The sequence below is a fragment of the Columba livia genome, chromosome 1 (genome assembly GCF_036013475.1).
Source record: "Columba livia isolate bColLiv1 breed racing homer chromosome 1, bColLiv1.pat.W.v2, whole genome shotgun sequence".
Taxonomy (NCBI): Eukaryota; Metazoa; Chordata; class Aves; order Columbiformes; family Columbidae; genus Columba; species Columba livia.
The window spans coordinates 200,126,329-200,150,349 of NC_088602.1; the positions used below are offsets into that span (position 1 = coordinate 200,126,329).

Genomic DNA, 24,021 nt, shown 5'->3' on the forward strand with positions numbered 1-24,021 from the left:
AATTTATTGTCAAGATTTAGTCAAATCACGTTATCATCAATTTACTCTCAAGCAAGTCCAGTTGAGCTTCTTAGCATCTCCCAATAAACTGGGACAAATTTCTTAAAAAAAAAAAAACAAAACAAAACAAAAAACAATCAATAGTTCTGACCATTCTTGTTTTGCTAACAGCAAAAGCCTGGGCATGCTTCTCTCAAGCACACACCTCTGCAGCTTATCAGACCCTCCCAGCCTCACTTCTTCTTTATTGTAGTAACTGAGAGATTAGCCTGAATAAACACCGTGGGACATGTTTTCCTGGAAGGCTGAATATTGTTGGTGCAGAGAAGAGAACGCAAGTGTATGGACAATATCAGATGCCCTTAGAAATTTGGCAGAGACTCCCATGGTATAGGCTGTAATCTTCTAGTAGGCAGCTGCTGTCCTCCACCCATGAACACTCCAAACAAAGTCCATGTAACATGGACTGTCAAGGCCAGGCTGGCCAGGGCTCTGAGTAACCTGATCTAGTTGAAGATGTCCCAGTTCATTGCAGTGGATTGGACTAGATGAGCTTTGCAGGTTCCTTCCAACCCAAACTATTCTATGATTCTATGAGCAAGTAACACCAAGATGTCACCTCTTCATGTGGTCCAGCTTGCTAAAATACATCTGTGATTCAACACAAAGCACTTTGCTATCTTCTCTAAACCTAGACTGCTCTACCTGTGTCTCAGATTTTTGGGGATAAGCTGTTTCTACTCCTGCCTGCAGCACGTTTGAAGAATTTCAACATTACATACATTTTCTGAATCTTTTTAGAAGCTCTTTTAAGAAACTGTCACTTGAAGAGCACACTCAAAATGACACCACCAGTAGCATCTTGTCAGGGATCCACTGACCAAGATTAGTACTAAGCTATTTCAGCTCTGATACTATTCAAGGAAAGGAGACTTACCCCTTAAAAGTTGCTCTTGATTTCAGTACCAAAGGAAAAAAATCTTAGTTTCTGCAATCACTGAATCTACTGAGACAGGAGAGATGCTTTTCCATGAAAGGTTTAGGGGTTTAGAAAACTGCCCTTGGTAAGTTAGGAGTGAAACAGAAAGGTTTTGGAGTTCTTTACAAAAAATATTTTGTTTGAGGCTATCAAAATATATGTTTTAAAATTACTCCACACATTTTTGTTGCACATTATCATGTCCATTTTCATATTAGTAGACATTATAATGTCTAACATTAAAAAAAAATCAAAAGGAAAGGTAAATTCAAAATAACAAAGCAGAAACCTTGCAAATTATATTGTTGAAAGGAGATATTTTGACATAGCGTGATTACTATTTTTTGCCTTGTCCTCCCTTAAAACTGTATAATTTATTTAGGCAAAATTCCCATAATTTCAGTTATAATAAGAATTTTTATTCTTTTTCAGTTGATCAGATTTTTTTTCCAGCTAGGTCTAACCACTCAAACTCATTGGTAGCTTTTTGCCAGAAAAATCTTTATCGCCACTCCTCTACGAGCTATTGCTTTCTACCTGAGTGCATGAGCTCAGGAGGTTAACGGAAGCCACGTAATGTTATTTAATATATTAATTCCTAATGAATTGATAATACAGAATGGTGTATGCTTTGCCAAAATACCTCAGTGCTCTGCTCTTTCTGTAGAGCCCTCAGGGTTAGTCTCTGCTATTTTTAGAAATAAAGCTATCATTTTTAGCTATTATTATGTTTAGCCATCTGTCTCTCTACATATCTGCTACGTGTGATTGGCCAGATTGTATCTCCTCAGCTACTGGAGGCACAGGAGATCCTCCTAATTTAAGTTGTGCTTGTGACACTCATGTGGTACTTCTTTATCTAAACTAATGAAGCTAAAACAAATGATGTCTCTCAGCAGAACATAAGTGATTTAATCACACGTATTCCAGCATTTTCAATTATAAACTTTATTTACTTTCATAATATTTTATGATCAAGGACTAAAAAAGGACTAAAAGTTTTGATCCAACAAAGCCTGAATAGAAAGGCTAGTAATAAGCTAATAATAATAACTTTAAAAGTAATAGAAATAATAAATAATAAATGGCTTTTCTGGAGCTTAACTTCTACACTTTTATGGAACTGTATTGCTTGTTTCCTCCAACTTACGCATGCAGCCCAACACGTACAACACATAGAGACAAACTAGTTACAATTTTGTTACAGCCTAAAGCATTTGTGGAATCTCTCAGTTCCCACAAAATGGCATATTTTGCCCATTTGGCCAGATTCTTTGTCAAAACAGCAACTTTGTCTTACATTTTGTATTTCTTTGTCAGAAATCAAGATGACTGACTTTAGCATAAAGCAACAAACTACAGCAAGCTTGTACTGCTGACTGCTCAGCATTTCTTGAATTTATGTGTTGACAGTTTACCCGCCACAAGAGGGGGAAAAATTGTGATGAAAATAAAAAGAGTTAAAATTCCCCCTGATTTCACTCAGTCTTGCACAGTTAGGTTGTGAGATGAACTTGGCTGTGTTGCAATTGTATATTTCACATCTACTTTTACTAACAGTAGTTAACTACTGCATAAGATATTAGGGCTGAAGCAGGTTGACTAGGCAGCTGAGAAGTGTTTCATACTATCAATTCCAGTTTAGTACTTTCCCAGATTACCTTATCTTTCATAGTATCACAAAGCATGTCAGTGTTACTAGGGGAACATACAAGTGACTAGCCATAGAATCATAGAATATTTTGGGTTGGAAGGGAACTTCAGAGGTCATCTAGTTCAACCCTTCCACAATGAACAGGGATATCTTCCACTAGATCAGGTCACTCAGAACCCTGTCCAACCTGACCTTCGGTGTCTTCAGGGAATGGGGCATCCACCACCTCTCTGGGCAACCTGGGCCAGTGTTTCATCACCCTCATTGTGAAAAATTTCTTCCTCATGTCTAGCCGGAGTCTCCCCTCCTTTGGTTTAAAACCATTATCACGTGTCCTATTGCAACAGGCCCTGCTAAAATATCTGTCCCGGTCTTTCTTATAGGCTCCTTTTAAGTACTGAAAGGCAGCAGTAAGGTCTACCTGGAGCCTCCTACAGGCTGAACAACCCCAACTCTCTCAGTCTGTCCTTATAGGAGAGCTGTTCCAGCCCTCCGATCATTTTTGTGTCCCTCCTCTGGACTGTCTCCAACAGGTCCCTGTCTTTCCTGTGCTGAGGGCTCCAGAGCTGGATGCAGCACTGCAGGTGGGGTCTCACCAGAGCAGAGGGACAGAATCATCTCACTCAGCCTGCTGGCCATGCTCCTTGTGATGCAACCCAAGATAGGACTGGCCTTCTGGGCTGCAAGCCCACATTGCTGGCCCATGTCCAATCATTCATCTGCCAGCACCCCCAAGTCCTCCTCATCAGGGCTGCTCTTAATCCCTTCATTCCCCAGCCTGTACTGCTACTGGTGGTGGCCCTAACCAAAGTGCAGGGTCTTGGACTTGACCTTCTTTAACCTCATGAGGTTCGCATGGGCCCACTTCTCAAGCTTCTTGAGAGAGGGGTAGTATTTAGGGCTGGCATCACCAGTGATCAGGTAGCCAGAACTCAATGGCTTGCTGGTATGAGGATATTAGTTTTATTAAATGAAGACATGAATAAAGACAGAGCTTTAACCCACCATTTGCACTCTTGAAGTATGTGACAGTGAATCATACACACCACCTTTGTGGGAGAAATGTTAGTAACAATAATGGCTGAATGCCACTGAAAATAATGGTCTTGCTCCCTTCCTCCCCTTCCCTCTTTTGTCCTGCTATTTCCCTTGTTTTAATTCTGGTTGTCATCTGATCCTTCCCCCTACCCACAGCCCTGAGCCAAGTGGATCACTGGTAGAAAGGTAACCTAGCTTCAAAAAGAAAAAAAAAGGGAGTAGTCTTCCTCCAGTCTGGCAAGCAGAAACCACTCCCTGAGGACTGAGAGCTGGCACAAAGGAAGATGAGAGGCATGGGGATCAGGTACCGGGGGCTGCAGGAGCTTTTCCCTTTGTCTCCAGCGCTGTCAGGTTGGATCACCTGTTGCCTCGAATCATCCCTCAAGAGCATTCACGGTGGCACTAGCACAGAGTGAATGATGGGCTACAAATTCACACAGTAACTTGTTGCAACCTGGCTGTCCCATGTACTCAGGTTCCAGGGACCTCTTAATACCACGTCAAAGTATTTTTTCTCCATTGGCATTCCTAAGGTTATAGTATGGACATATTAGTTACTCTTGCATGAAAAATAAATGAGAACCAACCTATTTCTTTAGGTGGACAGCAAACTCATTCTAGATTGATAAAAAAGTACATAATACAGTGATATATAGTAAAAGGCAGTACAGAAAGTACGTGCAAAGGATTATCACATAGCTTACAGTCTCAGTTTACAAGGAAAGTCATCCTGGCTGTACTAAAAAGCCATTATAAAGTCCTGCACACTCTTAGCTTTCCCTGCAATAGCAGAGAGTGAATGAAACACAAAGATCCACCCTTGGGAAAAAATAAGATCATTGATATGGAGAAAGCTATGAGGAGTTATGTTCCTTATATTCTTCCAAGTCAACACAAAGTCATGAAATGTGAACATTGCAGAATAAACATGTTTCAAAATGTCTGAAGTTGAAGGCAGGTTGGAGACTATTTCTGTGCTTCACAGGAGAGGAGGAGAAGTGCTATGGCTTGGCCACCCAGATCAAACTCTGAAGCAGCAGGGAAGTTCCCACATCATTCTGTGTTATTATAACCCTAACAAAGGGCTGTAAGGGGATGTAGAAATGGATGAAGGAGAAAACTTAAATCTTTAAAGAAGTGATTAACACTTCTTTAAAATCTATCATCACAAGGTTGAAACTTTTCTATTAATGTCTGTGTCTGTGTGTTGTTGACTTCCAGAGAGATTAGTTTGCTGCCACGAATACTCAACCATTTCCCAATCCCATTTACACAGAGGCAGGAGGTCAAATGTGGCATCTACCTCCATCCCAGGACCCTGCTGAGTATAGATCACACCCAGACTGAGCAGACTGAGTTTTACATATATTTGTATCAGACCGCATCTCACAGCTCCCTTTAGCAATTCCCTGTGGAAAGTGAAAAGGTGATTTTCAAATCATGTGAGCATTTCCCTCTGCACCAAGGAGGTAGTCTGCCCCACACTGGATCACAGCTTTGACAGTCTTGGGCCTCCTGAGGTTTACAAAACAAGGGTGAAGAGAATTTTAGCCATCAAGTGAGTGCAAGACCTTAAGCTGATGACACATTTGCTGTGGCAAGGTTTCCTTTCCCTCTCACACAAATGCACATAAATTATAGCAGATACTCAAACAGTAAGCCCAGTGCTTTACGCCACCAGCAAGACTTTTGCAACTCCACCATAAAACAGGCAAACAGGCTTTCTACAAACAAAGCTCTGCCTGTGTTACGAGTTCTCCAAGACGCGGTGCTCATTTCTAACTGCAGTGGTTATTAATTGGTAGCGTATACAGTTTTGTTTTGTTTTGTTTTCTTTTTTGATGGTGCTAAACAATCTCTAGAGACAGAAACTTAAGCTAGAAAGAAAATCTAGAAACTTGTCATTTAAAATGTCTTATCTTGCTATCTGGAGGGATTCTAGCTTTTTAATTCCTGGGGCTCTATGAGCCATGTGCAAATTGCCTAATTAATATTGCACCACTCTAATAAAAAAGAATTTCTTATGTTGGAGCAAAGCAGCTTAGATTTTTGTTCTTATTGTAAAAACTCTTCTGAATTTTTACCATGGAGGGGAAACAATACATTATAGCAGGGCTTTGGGAAAATCATATAGAAAGAGGCCTGATGTAGACCAGGCAAAACAGGCATTTCCCTGACAATATAGAAAACATACTTTTAAATTCTCTTCATCCCTGCACAGTCCCAAGGAATGAATAGACATTTACGATGTTATAGTGGAGTGCCATGGTCCTGCATTGTCCTTATAGGCATATTTTGCCCTCATTGCCTGGACCTGGGAAACTTTCCTAACAAAATATTATCAAAACTAGAGAGATTTCTTAGAAAGTCTCAGTTTTAGTGACAAGAGTTTTCTGACAAAAAACAGTCCTGCAAGAACACTGTTTGCTTTCCTTAGGTGAAAAATTACATAGTGTCTGAGTAATGCTCAGAGATAACTCTTGTTTCTTCCCCTGGGCTACTTAAAAATGTATTAAAAGCAGTTTATGGATTCTGAAAACTGCTGGGTATTGTTCAGTTGTTCAAAGATATTTTTTTTTACAAATGCTCAGAGAAGTTGGAAAGTATTTGGGAACTAAGTAAATGATCTACCACAGCAGTAAGAAAGTTTTGCTATTGGCTACAGTAACAATTATATCAGCCTTGTGATCACTTATTTTACAGAGACTCAATTTTGCTCTCACTAAGCAAGAATGTCAGGCTGCCTTCAAATGTTGGCCATAAATGTGTGCTGTATGTCTCATATTTATGATAAATTAGCCTTTTTCTTTTTGTTCTGTTTGTTTAGGAATCTTCTATAGTCACCTGGAAAGCAAATGCAGCTTGTCACTCATTTTTTGAGGTCAATTTTAACTTTAATTTTTGTTCTTTTAGGAAGCTGTCATTGCAAATGGTACCATTGCTTTTCAAAATTGGCTTGTGCCAGGAAGTTCAGTTTACAGGCAATTTTGGATTTTCAATGTGGAAAATCCTTCAGAGGTATTAGAGCAAGGAGCACGTCCAAAACTTGAACAAAGAGGACCTTACACATACAGGTAAGCAAAGACCCCTGAGTATGTGCTGTCATATCAGTTTTGTTAAATTCAGAGAAAGTTCTACTGAGTTAAAAGTTATTTTTGAAGATCCAGCATTATATTTTAGCCAGACTTGACAAAAATGCCTGAACTGCAGCTACACAGAGCAATCACAAACACTTTCTGTATTGGGTCTCACATTGGGAAAAGCCATCTAGAAATAAGTAACTGGGTGTGAAGCTGTTTGCTCTTGTGAAAAACAATTTTTCATTAGCAAGGTGTTTGCCACAACAACACAGAAGCACATTGCACTTCTTGCTGTTCAATTTTTTGCCAAATTTTTAGATAGAAGAAAATATGACAGATTCCCTAAACTCAAGAGATTATCTTATCACCCATGTATCTCTCATTTATTTTAATGATGTGTATTGTTTCTTTGGTCCTTTATGACTTATTTTTAAGCCTATAGCTTTTCCTTTTTCAATTTTTCCTCTGAAAAGCATTCATTTTTCTAAATGTACTAACTAGGGCCTAGTTGCAGCAGTCCGTCATCATTCAAGGAAGCTTTTAATCATTTCCTTAATTTTAATTGTGATGTTGACATAGAACTTGTGATTCTTCTGGAGTCATTAGGCCAAATATCCAGCTATCACTAGCACCCTTGTTATGAAATTTATTTCCTAATATGATAGGATATTTCTTTCTTGAGATATTTGGGGATGCATATTATCTTTGCAAGATGGCTTTGTATTACAGCATCTATGGCTGAGGTGCTCTGATGCCTAAAAGATTATTTATTTCTCATTAGAAATAGAGAACTCTCGGTTCATAGTGTACCTGGAAATAGAGTACACAGAAAATGGCTACACAGGACTCAGTAAACTAACCAGCTAACAAATACTGCAGAAGGTGAATTCCTGCCAGACAGAAATGTTTTATTCTGGTGGTGGTGATGGTGCCTATTTTCTCAAGCACAAGTCTCTTCCAGAAGCCTGGATGAGACCATATAAGAAATGATGGATATAACTCGTCTCACTGCTGTGGTCATGCTCACCTGGGATAAGAGGTCTACCTGAGTCAATGTGACTTTCAATTGCCCCTTAAATATTTTCTTATTTATTATAAAGTAGAACAACTCGCCTTGAATATGCAACTGTCCCTATGATTCTGTTGGAAACCTTGTTTTAGGTTTTCGTTTCCAGTTAGAAGTAACATTAATGAGAAAAAAGAAAAAAAAAAATCTCCCAACTTTCAGGTAGTTGTTCTACACATTACATTATTAATGAAAATAATATGTACCTTAGTGATCTGGTGACAGGGTATGCTTGAGAGGCTTATGAGAATCTCAGGAGAGCTGAAAGACTGCTTATAAACTTCCACATGCATAGGAAATGCTATCGAAGTGACTCTCATTATGGATTTAACCTGTAATCTCTTTTGTTGCAACACAGACCTATCACAGAATCACAGAATTCCACAATGTCAGGGATTGGAAGGGACCTTGAAAGCTCATCCAGTCCAATCCCCCTGCTGGAGCAGGAACATCCAGATGAGGTTACACAGGAAGGTGTCCAGGCAGGTCTTGAACGCCTCCAGAGTAGGAGACTCCACAACCTCCCTGGGCAGCCTGTTCCAGTGTCTGTCACCCTCACTGAGAAGAAGTTTCTTCTCAAATTTAAGTGGAACCTTTTGTGTTCCAGTTTGTACCCATTACCCCTTGTCCTGTCAAATAAAGAGTGTTTATTAACCATTCTGAGTCATCCCCCTCTAATTACATGCAACCATGAGAAAGTTTAGAAAAATGTGACAAAACAGTCAATTTAAAACAAATATAAGAAGATACAAGGTCCATTATTAAAATTTTTTAAAAATACTTGCTTTCATTTTAGTATGAAGAAAAAAAAATATTCCCTCAGGTACTAAGGAAATATTTCCAGAAGACAAATATTTTACAGAAATTTTTTTTTTACATATTTATTACAAAAATTCACATAAGAAGGGGTTATAAAAAGTTAAACATTCATCTTCAAAAACATTCATCAACTTTTAAAAAAACTTCAGTAAGACATGGTTATGTGTTGTCTCAAAAATGAAATGTTAAAAAAAATTCTGTGTTTTTATTTCCTGTTTCAAGGGTGCGATATTTACCCAAAGAAAATATCACGGAAAACTCTGACGGCACAATATCCTACATGTTGCCTAACGTTGCTCGTTTTGAACCTGATATGTCTGTTGGGACAGAAAATGATACCATCACGTGCCTCAACCTTGCTGTTGTTGTAAGTAAAGAAATAAAACCATAATGTCCATGTTCAAATGCTGAGATACTGGAGGAAATAGAGGAGAAGTTACTATTAGTAATACTGAAACTGCCACAGGATATGTTTCTTCTCTATGAACTCAGATGACATGAGTGTCAGCTACACTGAGGATAGCTGTATTACTGTCTTAAAAAATATTTTGAGGACATGTTGCATATATAGTAAGGTTTCCTTGTATTCCTGAGCTAATTTTAATGGTGAATGAAAATTGATTTGTTCCTGTCAGTGGAAACAAAGTCATGAGTTTGGCTAGGATGTATCAAAAAGCATCCTCCTAGTCAGTTTTAATGTGAGAATGAATTAAGATTTTGTGGGTGGATTCCCTTTCTGTGTGAGGTACAGCATGGACAGTAAAAGGCAGATTTTACATCATCTTTCCATAATATCTTCTGTCCTATTTAGGCAGGGGGGCTGTGTTAAGTCCCATGCTCAGTAGATGCATGGCCTCACTATCCCAGATGCCTGCTCCCCGTGGTAAAATCTCAGCACAACTGCAGTGACATCCCCTGAGCTCTCGTCTCCTGCTGAGACCTTAGTACTTAAGAGAAAAGTAACGGGGTCCCAACCCAGAGTAGTGCTAGACCCTAGTCCAGACATTTTTGTGTTGTTACGGGCTGAGAATGTTTGCCCTTAATTGATGTTTACATTTTACGGATTTGTATTCAGTCCTGGTTGTGTTGCCTGGTTGTGTTGCACTAGATCTGTGGTGTCTGCATGTTCAGGATCTCTGTGAGAGAGTGTGTGCTAGGGGCAGAGTGAAGAGATGTTTGCTGTTAACACAGTATAGAATCATAGAGTCAATCACAGAATCATAGAAGAGCCTGTGTTGGAAGGACGTCAAAACATCGTCTGATCCAATATTTTCTGAGAACTTGAGTTTAGATGAGATTTTCTGGAACCTTATCCAATTACAACTTGAAAATCATCAGTGATGGGGACTTTACAGCATTCCAGTGATTGACTGTTCCCACTGTAAAAAAAATAATTCCTTTCTTCTATCAGGAAGAAACCTTTTCCAGTGCAACTTGTACCCATTGCCTCTTGTCTTCTCCATATCACTCATTGTGAAGAAAGAGCCTCCATCCTCTTTCTGGCCATCCTTTAAGTACTGAAATACTGTGATGAAGGCTGCATGAGCCTTCATTCCTCTAGAGAGCAAAGACCTAATAAATAAAGACAAATTACCTTATTCCTTATACTTTATAAGTTATACCTTATAACTTATACCTTATAAGTTTATTACCAGATATATTCTGTCTGTGTCCTTATTTAGGCCAGCATCTCTCTTTTGGAAAGCTGTTCTTGTTTCCTCTTACTCAGAGTTCTACATGTCACAGTATTAACTAACACTGCTCAGCTCCCACACTTTGGATCACGTAGCACAGGCTCATGCCTGGGATCAGCCATGTCAGAGGGGGTGTGAACAGAGGAACCAAGCTCCTTTTTGATGTTCAGAAACAAACTGGTGTAAGACCAAATTCTCAGAGAGGCTCCACTGATCTCGTTTGACAGCACTGACTTCAGTCCAGTTGAGCCCTCCTTTTATAGTATAAACTTGTCATCAAAATAGTCACAGGAGAATTTGGAGAGATTTTTTCACACTTTATTAACCCTGGGGGGATTGAACCCACATCTCTTCTGTCTCATAATCTTGTAATATCCATACTTTCTGTTTACTTTGTGTTCAAGTTCAGACAAGAGGGAGAGATTCCTGAGGTTGAGGAGGGCAGGAGTTGAGAGCAAAAGGGACTCTTCCATTGCCATCCTCATAGCACTAAGTACAAAGCAGTGGTCTACTAAAGGGCTGAGGACTTGCTCTAAGAGAAAGACTTATTTTTACACAGGTTCACTTGCCAGAATTTTTACAATTTCCTGCTTTACTAGACAGGCTAACACAGATTGTTTCTGTTTGCTTTCCACAAGCTATTCAGTGCCTTTAGGGACTTGACTTTGTGTTTATGCCTCTGGGAACCTTCATTACAATTGCTGCCAGGAAATCTTCATTATTCTTCATTGAATTAGGAGAAGATATCCATTATTTAGAATTAAAGCTTTTCAGAAAGAAATTGTTTGTTGCAAATGTGTATTCTTTCTAAATAAAGAATTAATGAAGACTGAGCACTTGGTCAGCTTTATGCAAGATACAGTTGTATTCCTGCTAGCGTAACAGCAAATCTAAACGACTTATCTAAATCAATAAGTAACAAGGCTCATATATTTTTACTGACCTGTTTATAGTGTGAGTGAGTCTGAAGTGTGTGACATCTGGAGATGACAGAAAAGAGGTAGAAAACTGGAAGCGGTACAACCTTTGTTATACAGATAGGGATTTGAGATTATTACTTGGAGATATTAAACAAGCCATCTGGCCACAGATCTGGGTAAGTTGCTCTCAGTGTCCCTGCTTGAGCAGAAAGGTTGGACCAGATGACCTCCACAGGTCCCTCCCAACCTCAACTGTTCTGTGATTCTGTGATTAGTATGTTCTAGTGAACTCATGTAAGCAGTAAAGACAAATTGTCTGCCTTTGTGTAAGTTACACACAGTAATTGTAGTAAGGATTGTCAATTTTAAGTAGAAAATTAGTTTACAGTGAGCTGCAACTCTGGAAACCAGCTTTGCTAGAGGTTTCTTGGAGTCATCCTCTGTGGTTTTGATCTAAAGTGCATGCAGAATTCTATGCTAAACATTAATTTTATTGCTGTTGTAGGCTGCTCCTGCTGTGTATACAAACACTTTTATACAACTGCTACTGAACACTTGGATTAAGTCTTCTAAGTCACAAATGCTGCAGAACAGAACAGTGAAAGAATTACTGTGGGGATACAAAGATCCCTTCTTAAACAAGGTCCCCTTTCCCTTGGACCCAGTTCTGGGAGTCTTCTACCCGGTAAGTGAAACCAATGAGGAGGCAAAGCCTTCAATTGTCATTCTGTGAATAAAAATTAAGGCAGCTGCTGTGAGGAAGAAAAATCTGACAATGCTACAATCTAGTTCAGTACTTCTAACTGTTTTTTCCTTCTTCTTGTGTCTGTTACAGTACAATGGGACATTTGATGGACTTTACAGAGTCTATACCGGGAAAGAAGATATTAGAAAAACAGCAATAATTGAAAGTTATAAAAACAAAAGGTATCATAGCATTTGTAAAATTAAAAATCAGACATATTTTCAAGGTATGGCTTTTGAGGTTTGATTCACTAAGAGCTATAGATAAATGGAAAATCTTCAACAAATCAAAAGAAGTTGGATCAAGCTCTGGGCTTAGCAAAACCACCTCTCTGTTGTTAATTATTCTTTTAGGAGCTTGGATTTAAGGCAGTTATTGATTCTTTGATACAAGTATTTATTTCTGTTTTGCATCCTTAAGTAGCTGTATCCTTTTCATCTCATTCTGATGCATCATATAGTGTATCTGAATAAATGAATCAACATCTCTGTTCTCTAACTTTGCTAATGGCTCAGGCTTATATAGGAGCAGTTATATTTAGTAATAAAGGTAATGAAATAGATGATCTGGTATAATATAATAAATGCAGAATTACTCTTTTTTTTCTTAAAGGAATCTTTCATACTGGGAAGGTCACTGCGATTTAGTTAATGGCACAGGTGAGCCTATTAGATCTTTTTTAAACTTCAGTGTTTCTTGATACAGGAAGGGAATAATGAGATACATTTTTAAGTTAATTCCCCTGCACTTTAACAGTTCTATATTCTGTATATTAAATGTTTATATAAATATGAATGTGGATATACTGCTATTATACATGTATATTTGTGTATCTATTATTAAATATATATGTTGTACATTATTGTACATTGTTTTATATTTGTGCTACACACACCCTCTTCAGCTAGAGTACATGTGGAAGAAATACAAGAAAAGAATCCAGCTCTCTGTTTCTACTAATTATCTTTATGCTATTATATAACTAAGATATATTTTCTTTGCTATAGTAGTTGAAACTTAGCTTTTCAGTCTAATACTGTACATTAATTTACACTATTGAAAACCAAAATTAAATGCACCAGAATGGACAGAAAATATTTTTACTGAGCTACAAAAAGAAAACAAGGTGACAAGGGAGAAGGCTGTCAGACTGGTGACTTTCAGGTCACCAACAAGTGAAAAGGGATGGAAAAGTAGTTTAGTTCAGGATTAATAGACTAGAGAAGAATATTTTTGAATTTGCTTTTGGAATGCATATGGAAACAGTTGTGTTGTTTAAGACACATTTGTTCAAGATGACATTTTTCTTCTTGATGAGTGAAAGCATGGCTGTGAGGACTCCAGAATCTGTTGAGCTGAGGCTGGCAGATATCATGGTGGATGCTTTTGCAGAGAGCTGTAGGCTTTCAGTGAACAAGTATCCAAACAAATAGGTTTTTTTGGTGTGTGGTTGTTGTTGTTGAGGTTTTTGTTGTTGTGGTGGTGGTTTACGTGGTGTTTGCTTGTTTGTTTTCCTTTTATTTGCTGCTTTCCCTGGCACAGATAATTTTCCTTATAACCTAGAGCACGTGTCAAGTTATTTTAAAGTATTTCAAGTACATCACAAGAACCTGACTATATAAAAGTCTGTGAATCAGGATGGATTAGTTCCTTTTAAAAATAATCGATTATATGAGAGGTAGTATTATTTTAGGTTCTGGGATTTTCCCTCTTTCTTATGGAGTCTGAACCCTTTCTTCCCAGGGTCTGCATTGTGTTTTTTCTTCTTCCACAGCTGATGGAATAAGCATAAGCAGCTAACTAGACTAAGTGCTCCAGTACAGTGAAAACGTGGAGCTTTACCTTGTTAGCAAAGGTTATCGTGCAGTTTACAAGAGCATTCAGTGTGATTGCTCAGGGGAGACCATGTGTTTAAAGAAGCAGCAGGTTTAAAAAGTCTTGTGAGAATTCCTTCTTATCTTGTAAGCTTTCACACCAAAGTGCAGCATGTATAGTATAAATAAATATCTAGATAAAAATATTGGCTATTATTATACTACAGGGCTTGAAAAGAGTCCATGTTTACAAACTCTCCAAGACTGCCAAGATTTAGAAATAGTGTGTCTAGGATGATCTTGGATGTTACTTAAGAAAAAGTGCTGCTGTCAGCAGTGAGCAAGTGGCAATACATAATTTAGCTTTCTCGCTCTTGCCAGCTAGATTGAAAGATATCGCAGATGTTCTCAATCCCTTGGTTATGCTGCTGAGTAAGAAACTAAACATAAATTATAGCAAGAAGTAACAAATGTACTGGTTAAAAGTTTGTTACAACACCTTGCTTGGAAAAATGACAGTCCTCTTGCTCAACTCTGGATTCTGGCAACACAGAAATGTGCATCTGAGCTATCTGTGTTCTTATTATAACAAGTAGAGGAAAAGGCATCACACAGTGCTGTTCCTGTGACCTATTTTGCATGTCTGCCATGAAGTGAGATGGCTTGTGCCCTAGACTTGTTTCCTTCTTGCCATAGAGAAGATCTCAGCTTGCAAAGAAGGGGTCTGCTTGAGCAATCTTTGCTGAAAAAAGGTCTAGCACTATTAAATAGCCAGTTTTGAAGTCTACGGCTGTGTTTCTTGTAAGCTCTGAGTGCCATAACTGCAGGTGAACCAAGCATCTCTAGGAAGGTGTAGGTCATTAGACTGCATAAACTTTGAAGCAATGGCAACAGGTATTGGGATTCGTACTATGCAGGATTGTTTTTTGTATCCTCTGTTTTTAATGGGCTTGATCATATATATTCATATCTGTGGGGAAAACAAAACAAAACAAAATACAACACAAAACACTCACACACACAAGCTGCCATAATTTGGCTTGCTATCTTATCTTATCTTATCTTATCTCATCTTATCTTATCTTATCTTATCTTATCTTATCTTATCTTATCTTATCTTAATCTTATCTTTCTGTAGACTGCCTGTCACTGTGCAATAATTTAGATAAATATTTTCCCTATAAATGGTTTATTTTGTTTACCTTTTTCACAGTTTTATAGGAGAGTAACAGCTGAGAATTGAGCTAGAAATTAAATCACATCTTCTGAGAGGAATTGTTTTCAAACTATTTTATTTTATTTTATTTTATTTTATTTTATTTTGTTTTGTTTTGTTTTGTTTTGTTTTGTTTTGTTTTGTTTTATTTTATTTTGTTTTATTTTATTTTATTTTATTCACAGATGGAGCATCATTCCCACCATTTGTTAAGAAGGATCAGACTCTGCGCTTTTTCTCCTCCGATATTTGCAGGTGCGCTGGTATTTTCCTGGTGTGCAGATACGTCTGCATGTGTCACTCGAATGCTCTGTTATTTCAAAGAGCATCTGCTGTGTCTCTGCTTGGGTACAGGTCACTGAGGCAATTTAAAATAAATGTTTCCCCTAAACACAAGTAAATTCATGGGCTGTGCTCATGATTCAGAACCCGATTCTACCACTTTCATTCACGTCCAATAGTAAGCTAGTTACGGTGTATATTATTTCAGTCAGTTACAGATGTATCATTTGGGAATATTCAACAATGTTGTGAGCTGTTAGAGATCTGTGAAAGACACAGAGGGTCACAGGGTTGAAAGTCTTGAAAGTCTTCTTCTAAGATCAGGACCCAGCCTATAACCTGCCATATTTGGTCTGAGAAGGCAATAGGTACAGCAAGGGTCAGTTAGATCCATCTTCGGCATTTCTGCAGAAGATTCTCTGTGCAGAACAGGATTTACTGTCACCCACTAGATACTTAAAATTGTATTCTCACAGGATATTTTTACATATTTTATTTTTATGTATTTACAAATAAAGCTGCTGAATGCATCCCATACTGATGGCTTTTCAGCCTGCTTCTTCTGCCGTGGCTATGCAGTGTTCCCGAGTTCTCCAGTGGGATCACTGGAAGCCATGTTAAAAGATTTAAAGGGCATCATACTGTATTTACTTTGAGATGTTTGACCCCTTTATTTATTTTGCTGCCTGGAAACAGCTGCTTCCTTTTATACTAGGTTTAAAGTGAGCCATTTGCTTTGCAGGCTGTTTGTTTTCAATGATCAGTGTTTTTACATGAAGTTAAAATTCTTCTCTCTTTTTCTTTTCTTTTTTTATTTTTTTGGTAAAAAGCATTTTGGAAAACATTTCACAAGTCATGGTAAAGGGAACTCTATGCAGAGGAAAAATGACAAAATAATTTGGATTGATTGCACACAGTTTGAGAGATCCCTCTGGCCATTTAATTCTCATAATTAATGAACAATGAAGAAGGACAGTAACAATTGCCCAAAGGTTGTGCTGAAACAGGGCATGGAAAATGGTTCTGTTTATGTTACAAAACCCAGAACCCTTCTTTTGTTTGGCTGCAATACAAAGCATTGCTGCCCTGGTTACATTACTGTGTAACAACCGTCTCTCTGTATCAGCTGATAATGTATGAGCAAGAAGAAGCTTAAGTGATATTGTGATTCATATGCAACGGAATAAGATTATATGCAGAATATTGCCTGCATTGTAAAGTTTATATCAGTATTATCAAGTTAGCAAAAACTTATAGAAAAACTGTTTTATATTGATAAGTATCTCTACTGTAATCCAAAAATTTCATAATAACAGTGAGTGTAGAAGTTTGTAGGTAAAAGATCTCTTAATTAATTTGTTAGCTTTGTGTGTGTCATTTAGTATTAGTATTTTTGTCTTTTTGTCTGTTTTCATGGTCACCTTGGATTTGTACATCCTTTTGTGGAAGTGTGGAATATTCTCCACTGCAGAGGAACAAGGAGCCTGGATGTTGGGTCCCTGGAGTACTGGTTTCTTTAAAGACAGAAAATGTTGGGGAATCCTTAAGGAGTGTTGCCATGAATTCAGATTTTTAATACAAATGACTGAAACATGTTTATCTTCTTCCATCTTCAGATCAATCTATGGAGTTTACCAGGGCAAGCACGAGGTGAAGGGAATCTCACTCTATCGTTTCGCAGTTCCTCGTGAAGCTTTTGCATCGCCTGCTGAAGTCGGAGATAATTATTGCTTCTGTACAGATCAAGTCATTTCACAGAACTGCACATTAGCTGGAGTCCTAGACATCAGTGCCTGCAAAGCAGGTATAGCAGTAACATGGTGCTGCCAAACAGGCCATTTAACTGGGGAAAAAGCACCTGTCCTGTAGCTGAGGTTTTACTTTAAGATCCAGGATGTTAATGTTTGTCTGTGAGTTCTTCCACAGTTCGCCTGTGAGACCTTTTACATTTCTGCAGCCTCCTTTCCCAAAATGAGGACTATATTATCATACTTCTGTGCCGTGCAAAATAGTGCTATGCAAAATTGTGATACTACAGATTGAATACTGACACTGCGGGAATGAATGTATGGAAAGGAAAGGAGGGGGCACTGTGTATAAAAGCCAGATATAATCACAGTCCTTTGTATTTGTGTTAATTCACACACACTGTCTGTGTGTGTGTGTACACAACTATATACACATGCAGAGATGCAGAGACACTACTGGCTTAGTTTAACATGAGTATAATAAAATAAGTTTGTACAGAGTCTGCATTTGGTGCAGAGTGGACAGCATGGATTCCCTTCAGGCTTCATTTCTACTAAAAGAGGATCATGAAGGTGAGGGGAAACTGAGACAGTCAGGTCCTCCCCTCCACTGCCAGCTCCACAGTATAAATACAGACAAGCAGGATTTGTAACTATAATTTATTTCACCATAAAAATTTTCTTCATGACAGAAGAATCACAGAAATGCCCTTTTTTTTTTTTTTGGGGGGGGGGTGGCGGGAAGGTGGGACTACAAACATTTTTATCAGGATTGTGTGTCTATATAAAAACCTATGTTTGCATAGAAAATGGCCTCAAAAGATGAACACTGAAATAAGACTTAATGATTTGAATGAGTTTCTTTGTTTTCAAATAGGAAGACCAGTGTTTATCTCTCTTCCACATTTTCTTCATGCAAGTGAATCTATATTGAATGATGTCGAAGGCCTGAGCCCAAATGAAGAGGAACATGAGACATTTCTAGATGTAGAGCCTGTAAGTCCAAATATTTAATAATTATAACTCAGTAAACTTGCAATATTTTAATTTAATTGTAGTAGAGCAGGCCTTTTACCACAGGGATAACCAGAAGATACAGTATTTCCACGCTTGCTTTGGCAAGATCTCCTCACAAAAGTGTTACAGTTTTATCAGGGGAAATTTAGAGCAGAACTTTGTCTCCTTCTGACCTTCAAAGCTGGGAAAATAAGTTTTGATTTTTCCTTATTTGGAATGTGGAATTAAATAGATTCTGTAAACTCTGAAGTCCGCAATAGCTTTTCTACAACATTCAAGTACTTTGAAAAAATTATTTTCTATGGAAGATCTTCTGTGCCCTCTACACCTTTTTTTTTTTCAGTTTCTGTAACTAGCCATTTTTTTAATTGCTATCTAAATTGAAATTAAATAAATATAGATGAGTTTATTTTCAATAAAATTGCTAGATTTCTGAACAGATTACCTAGACCAGGCCTAAAATAGTCTTTGTGACTCAGTTTGTACAACAGACCTCATGAACTGAATGACCTCATCACAGCCCTGATCTTGATTATCTCTGATTTTACCTCTACTTCTGTTCCAGTGATTCATATTCTTAATTTTAAGAGTATTTACCAAAGTGTTCTGAATTGTGTGATGAATTCTAAGGTTCCAAAATTTTAATTCACTCTGCATTTAGATGAAAAAATAAAATTCAGCATTTCTCACTAAAATATTTTAGTCATATAATTTGACAGTTAAGCTATGTAAATTCAATGGTGAGATCTAAAGTTAAATCTTTGTTTCACCTTATTTGGAATAGAGACATAAATCAGAATTTCCTAAAACTGATATGAAATTTTCAAGAAACAATGTCTTGGTTTTGTGGAGGACAAAGGGGAAAAGGAGATGAAGAAAAGATCTGACCTTTGTTTTGATATGTTTATTCAGATATGAAATGTTTGTTTCAGCCATTTGAAAGTTAAACATCCTTCTTACTAAAGAAGAAAATATAGCTAATTTCTGGTGGGAAAAAAACCCTGAATCATGTATTTATATGAAACAGTTTGTAAGGGATTTAGTACTTTTAACCTTTTTTTTTTAACTTTCGGTTTTAATTGCAAATTATAAAAGTTACTGTAGTGAAGCCCCAAAATCAGAACTTGTATGAGAAATGAGAGACCCTTAGAAACATTCAAATTTCATAAAATGGAATCCTTCAAAACATAACAAATAATACCAAAGTGCTTTTTTACACACTCTGTGTTCTAGGCTTGGGCATCCAAAAGTTTAAAATAATGTGAGTTGTTGTGTTTTTTTTTCTGATTTTAGATCACTGGCTTTACATTACGATTTGCAAAAAGGCTGCAAGTAAACCTCCTTGTGAAGCCCGCACCAAAAATTGAGTAAGTATTACTTCATTATTTTGTTTCTAAAGTCTTTTTTCAAGAGGGCTGATTGGTCTATGAGACTGTCAGCAGGAATGGCTGGGAAAAGAAGGAATTAAAAGATTTTCCCAAAGCCCATTTATATTTTTTGAAAAAATTTCCATCATGACTTTTCAGAGCACATTAATTTCAGCAGAAGAGCAACCCTTCTGAAGCAAGGCACTGTCCAAGTATTTTAATACACATTTGTTTCCTCCACAGAAGCTAGTAAGGCAATATGTTCTTAAAAATAACATTCTTACAAAACCCAAATGGGGGCTATGAGGATGAACTTGAAGGCAAATACTGTTTTTTGTAACAAATCCAATGAGAGAGAATTTGTGTATGCTCTGTCACTAGATGGATTTTATCACTAGGGCTGGTGGGTGTCTAGCTGTTTCTTCATTACGCCAAATGTACATGTAGAGATGTGCATTTGGGGATCCTGTACATCTGGCAGGTGGACACCACACAGATCTTCAGACCCTCACACCAACACCTCATTGCGCTCAACCTTTCTTCTTTCTGATTGCCCACAAGGCTAGACAGAAAGAACTGGTTGCCTGATACATAAAATGGCTGCTATTACTTGTAGGCTTACTTTTTTTCAGGCTAAAACTATACTAAAAAAGTACATCTGGAAGGTAGAAATATAGTTATTGGAGAAGAAAATTTTTAAATAGAGAATGGGCTTATGCACCAAACCAAAGGTAACATGCTGTAATTATTTTCTCATTTCAGAGCTTTATCAAAAGTTCAAAAACCTTATATTTTTCCTCTTCTTTGGCTAAATGAGGTTAGTATATTTTCTATTAATCTTTACTGTTTTAAAAAAAAAAGAAAAAAAAAAACAACCTAGTTTTTTATAAGTCTGGATGCCCTGAAATTGGGCAATTGAAACTAATGCTGTGATTTGCACACAACAAGAATATCTTCAGCCAGTAAGGGCTTGCATGGTTACCTTTCACTGACATTTTTCTTGCACTGTTTCAGTCTGCTGTTATTGGAGATGAGAAAGCAGAAATGTTCAGAAATAAAGTCACTGGTCGGGTCCAGATGCTGAGTGTGCTGCAGATGGCATTAATGATCGCAGGTTCTGTGCTGTTCGTCGCCTTCTTGGGTTCCTATTTCATATGCAGATCAAAGAAATTAAAATAAGTAAGTAAACACAAATGGCTCAACCCTTGGTGGTAACTTTCCCTCAGGGTTTCAAGAAGTTCAGAATCACTACCTGTTTAGCTGTTCTTATTTTTTAAGTGCTAGTAAGTTCAGCAGTTTTTCTCTGCGAAATCATCCAGATAATTTAGCTAATGTTTTCAAATTCTCTTCCCAGCCTCAATCTTCCAGGATGCTAGTAACACACTCAGGAGAGGGCATTGGGAACTATATCAGAAGACCAACATTTTTTTTCCAAAACACAGCATTATTGTTGTGAGTTCATGACAATAGACATTTTATCCAAGACTGCTAAACTGCTCAGAAGTGCCTTCTAGTACTTCTCTGCGACAGAGGCCACACAGCTGCAGATTCCTCTGCTCTTCCAGGACATACCCATGTTTAGGGTTCAGAGAACCCACTGTAAATGTCATTTTTTATTGAGTGTTGGTTAGGGTTTCTCACTTCTCTCAGGCATGCACCATTGTCATGCTGTACGAGCCCACTAAGACTAAATATACTCCTATCATGGGTAGAATAACTAAGTGGTGGATTAACGCACTGACATCTAGGAAAACAAGCACATTTTCTGAGTGATTTAGAAGAAGTGCAGAGACATGAATGTTTTGGTGAAAAATATGTTGTAGTAAAAAGACATTTATAAGACGAAGACTTACCTCATCACATGCTGAATTCTGATTTTATTTCACTACAGGCAACAAAAGACTTCAGAGGTAGTCAGTGTTTAATAGAACTTTCAGCCGAGCAGTATGTTAAAATTCAGAGACAAAAGGTATGATTCAAGGCACAGTCGGTCCACATGCTATGGAATTCAACATGCTTTTCCATTTTGAGAAGACCAACTCACTAACCCAAATAAGCTGATGTTTCCGAAGGCCCATACTTGTGATGTCACTAAAGAGGCCACCATGGAAAATAAGCTTTCAAATAACTTTGATTATTTGAACTTTGTTACAAATTTTAAATGACATTCAAGCAGACTGAAGTTGAGGTGCAGTTGGATTTTAGTCAACCTTCCGCCATTTATGCAACTTGCTACTTTTTTTCTACTGAGACTTGCAAGACAAATGGAAGCCATTTGCTGACGTTCTGTCTGTGAGCACAGATTGGGAATGACAGCACCTTTGAGCTCATTCTGTGCTCTAGATGCTCTCATTGCAATATTTCTTTCTGTTCCTTCAAGGTATGGAAGCTGCTGCAATAGAACTGCTCTCTGTCCTCTATTCAGGGATGTGAATTGCGTTGAATGTGAAGTTTATTATGTAAAGTTACTAACTGTAATACGTGAAGTTAATAAAAGACTTACTAAAATATGTGGTTTATACATTTTATATGGAGGTGGCTCAGACAAACGCCATAGTCATTCATATGTTGATGGAGCTCATCAACACTTGGCTCCACAGCTGTTTAGTCATCTGAACCACTCCCTAACACCCAACCTGCTCAGCTGCTAATTTTGTTGCCTCCCATGTGCTTTTCTTTCTGGCTCTTGCTTGAACACCAGCTTCTGCTCTGCCCTAACCCCCCTTAGCCCAAGGCCTCCCCTAGAGAATGATCTGATACGGATACATCACCTTTAAGGTCAAAAGAAAATATTTCAGAATGTTCCAGACACAGGAAAGACTGAGATAATTACTTGGATCAAACATCAGAGGGTTCAACTTCCTTACTATAGAAGAACTTAAATGAAAACAGGTAGTCCCAATTCTTTAATGATAAACCATCTGCCACAAGGAAATTTGTGCAAGCATTTGTTTAATGAGGTGCATCAGCCTGTAGACAGGTAGCAAACACTGCCATCTGCATAAATGCTTTACTTTTTCATTTAATCTGAATGCCATATCTTAGAAATGAGAGTTACTGGGGCAGCTATTCAGTGTTGTGGGGTCTCTCCTTTTCCTGTGGATTCTCTGAATTCAGAATGGGATCCTAAGTTCAGCACTTTCTATGATTTCTTCTTGGATCTTTTGTATCCTTGAATAAGAGCTGCAAAGAAAAAGAAAAATCAAACATGTCCAGCCTCTCATAGCCTGGTGTTTGGAAATAATGTTACAACGGACTTTAAACCAGAAAGGTTTGTCTTGCTGGTAAAGGACAATATCTTTGGCGGGGTATCTTTAGTAAGGTGCTTTTATCCTTCAGAAATAAAGGGAAAAAAACCAACAGACTAAAGTGCTGTTGTTTTAATCCTATGTTCCTTGTGGACAAAGTTACGCAGCTATCAATAAAGCTGAAAAATCACGGAAGTCCAAAGAGATTATTTTTGAAGGCAAAGTCTATTGGGTACGTTCAAAATAATGGCAGGATATGTGGAGGCATGACACTCAAGGGAAGTTCTGCTCTCAGACACCCCATGCATTTGGTTGTTCATGGTGCTTGTTAGTCAAAGAAAAATCAGACCTTTCTCTCATCTTTACATTGTGGATGGTGTCATATGTCATTGTCTGTTCCCATATATCAGTCTGGGGATAGTTTGACACAACTTAAGACATCCTTAGAGTCCTATGGACTAGTCAAAAGGTATGAGGACATCTAAAGTCATTAAGTCACCTTCACTGAAACAAGTATAACTCTGCTATGGTTCAAGGTCTGACACCAGGTTCTTATTATAAAATTAGTCTTTTGTGCCAGAATCTAACAGCGACACCTTTTCACAAAAACAAACAAGCAAACAATCAGTAATGCCTCTGTCATTTTTGATACAATAACATTTCAGCTTCATTTTCTTTGGCTTCAAGTCCATTGTCAGCAAGTTTGTGTTTGCTCTACTAGTGCTGTTTAGTGCCATGTCATGCTCCAGCAGCAGTGATCCAGCAAACCAGGCCATGATTTTAAATGTCTCAGGGCCCAATTTTGCATGCACAAAAATACATTTGTTCATATGTATAATCTCATTGATCTCAATGTAGGTTTGGACTTTTAAACAATGTTCAGCACCTATATTGCACTTGAATTATAGTTATTTTATCCAAAGCATCAGTTGCAGTTATTGTTAATTCATGTTATTAAGGCTAGTGTTAAATATTTACATTTGTTAAAATAATGCAGGATAAACATTTCTTAGAAATGTTAATGAACTCAGTAAAAGGAAAATAAAGCTCAAACTCTTCTTTCTGAGAACCTGATGTCTAATTGTAAATAAAGTCTTCCGTGTCAAATAATGAAGCCTTTGTCTTTCTTTTCTTGGTATTTTGGCTGTGTTTTCTTTTCCTAGAGATGGATTTTATAAACTGATGAATAAGCGAGCTTGAGGTTAACCTTGTTATGTCATTGTTCTGTGGCACATCACAACTGCTTAGAAGTGCATATCACCTTTCATGTTGCCACATGTTATGATATAAATACCAGTGACACGCAGAATTTTGCTCCAGATTGCAAATACGAG

General features: G+C 37.7%; 1 protein-coding gene across 8 annotated transcripts in view; it reads left to right on the plus strand.

Annotated features, from left to right (window-relative positions):
* CD36 (CD36 molecule (CD36 blood group)) overlaps nt 1-23,797 on the plus strand; it is a 40,476-nt gene extending 16,679 nt beyond the window's left edge. For 5 of the 8 annotated variants that reach the window (XM_065054411.1, XM_065053755.1, XM_013370273.3 and 2 more), the window contains exons 3-14: nt 6,585-6,745; nt 8,859-9,003; nt 11,756-11,935; nt 12,086-12,177; nt 12,608-12,654; nt 15,211-15,280; nt 16,924-17,111; nt 17,933-18,051; nt 19,366-19,439; nt 20,202-20,256; nt 20,454-20,618; nt 21,331-23,797. In XM_065054411.1, coding sequence (XP_064910483.1) covers nt 6,585-6,745; nt 8,859-9,003; nt 11,756-11,935; nt 12,086-12,177; nt 12,608-12,654; nt 15,211-15,280; nt 16,924-17,111; nt 17,933-18,051; nt 19,366-19,439; nt 20,202-20,256; nt 20,454-20,618 — 1,296 coding nt within the window. In that variant the 3' untranslated portion in view covers nt 21,331-23,797. 8 annotated transcript variants of the gene reach the window in all.
* The last annotated feature ends 224 nt before the right edge of the window (nt 23,798-24,021 follow it).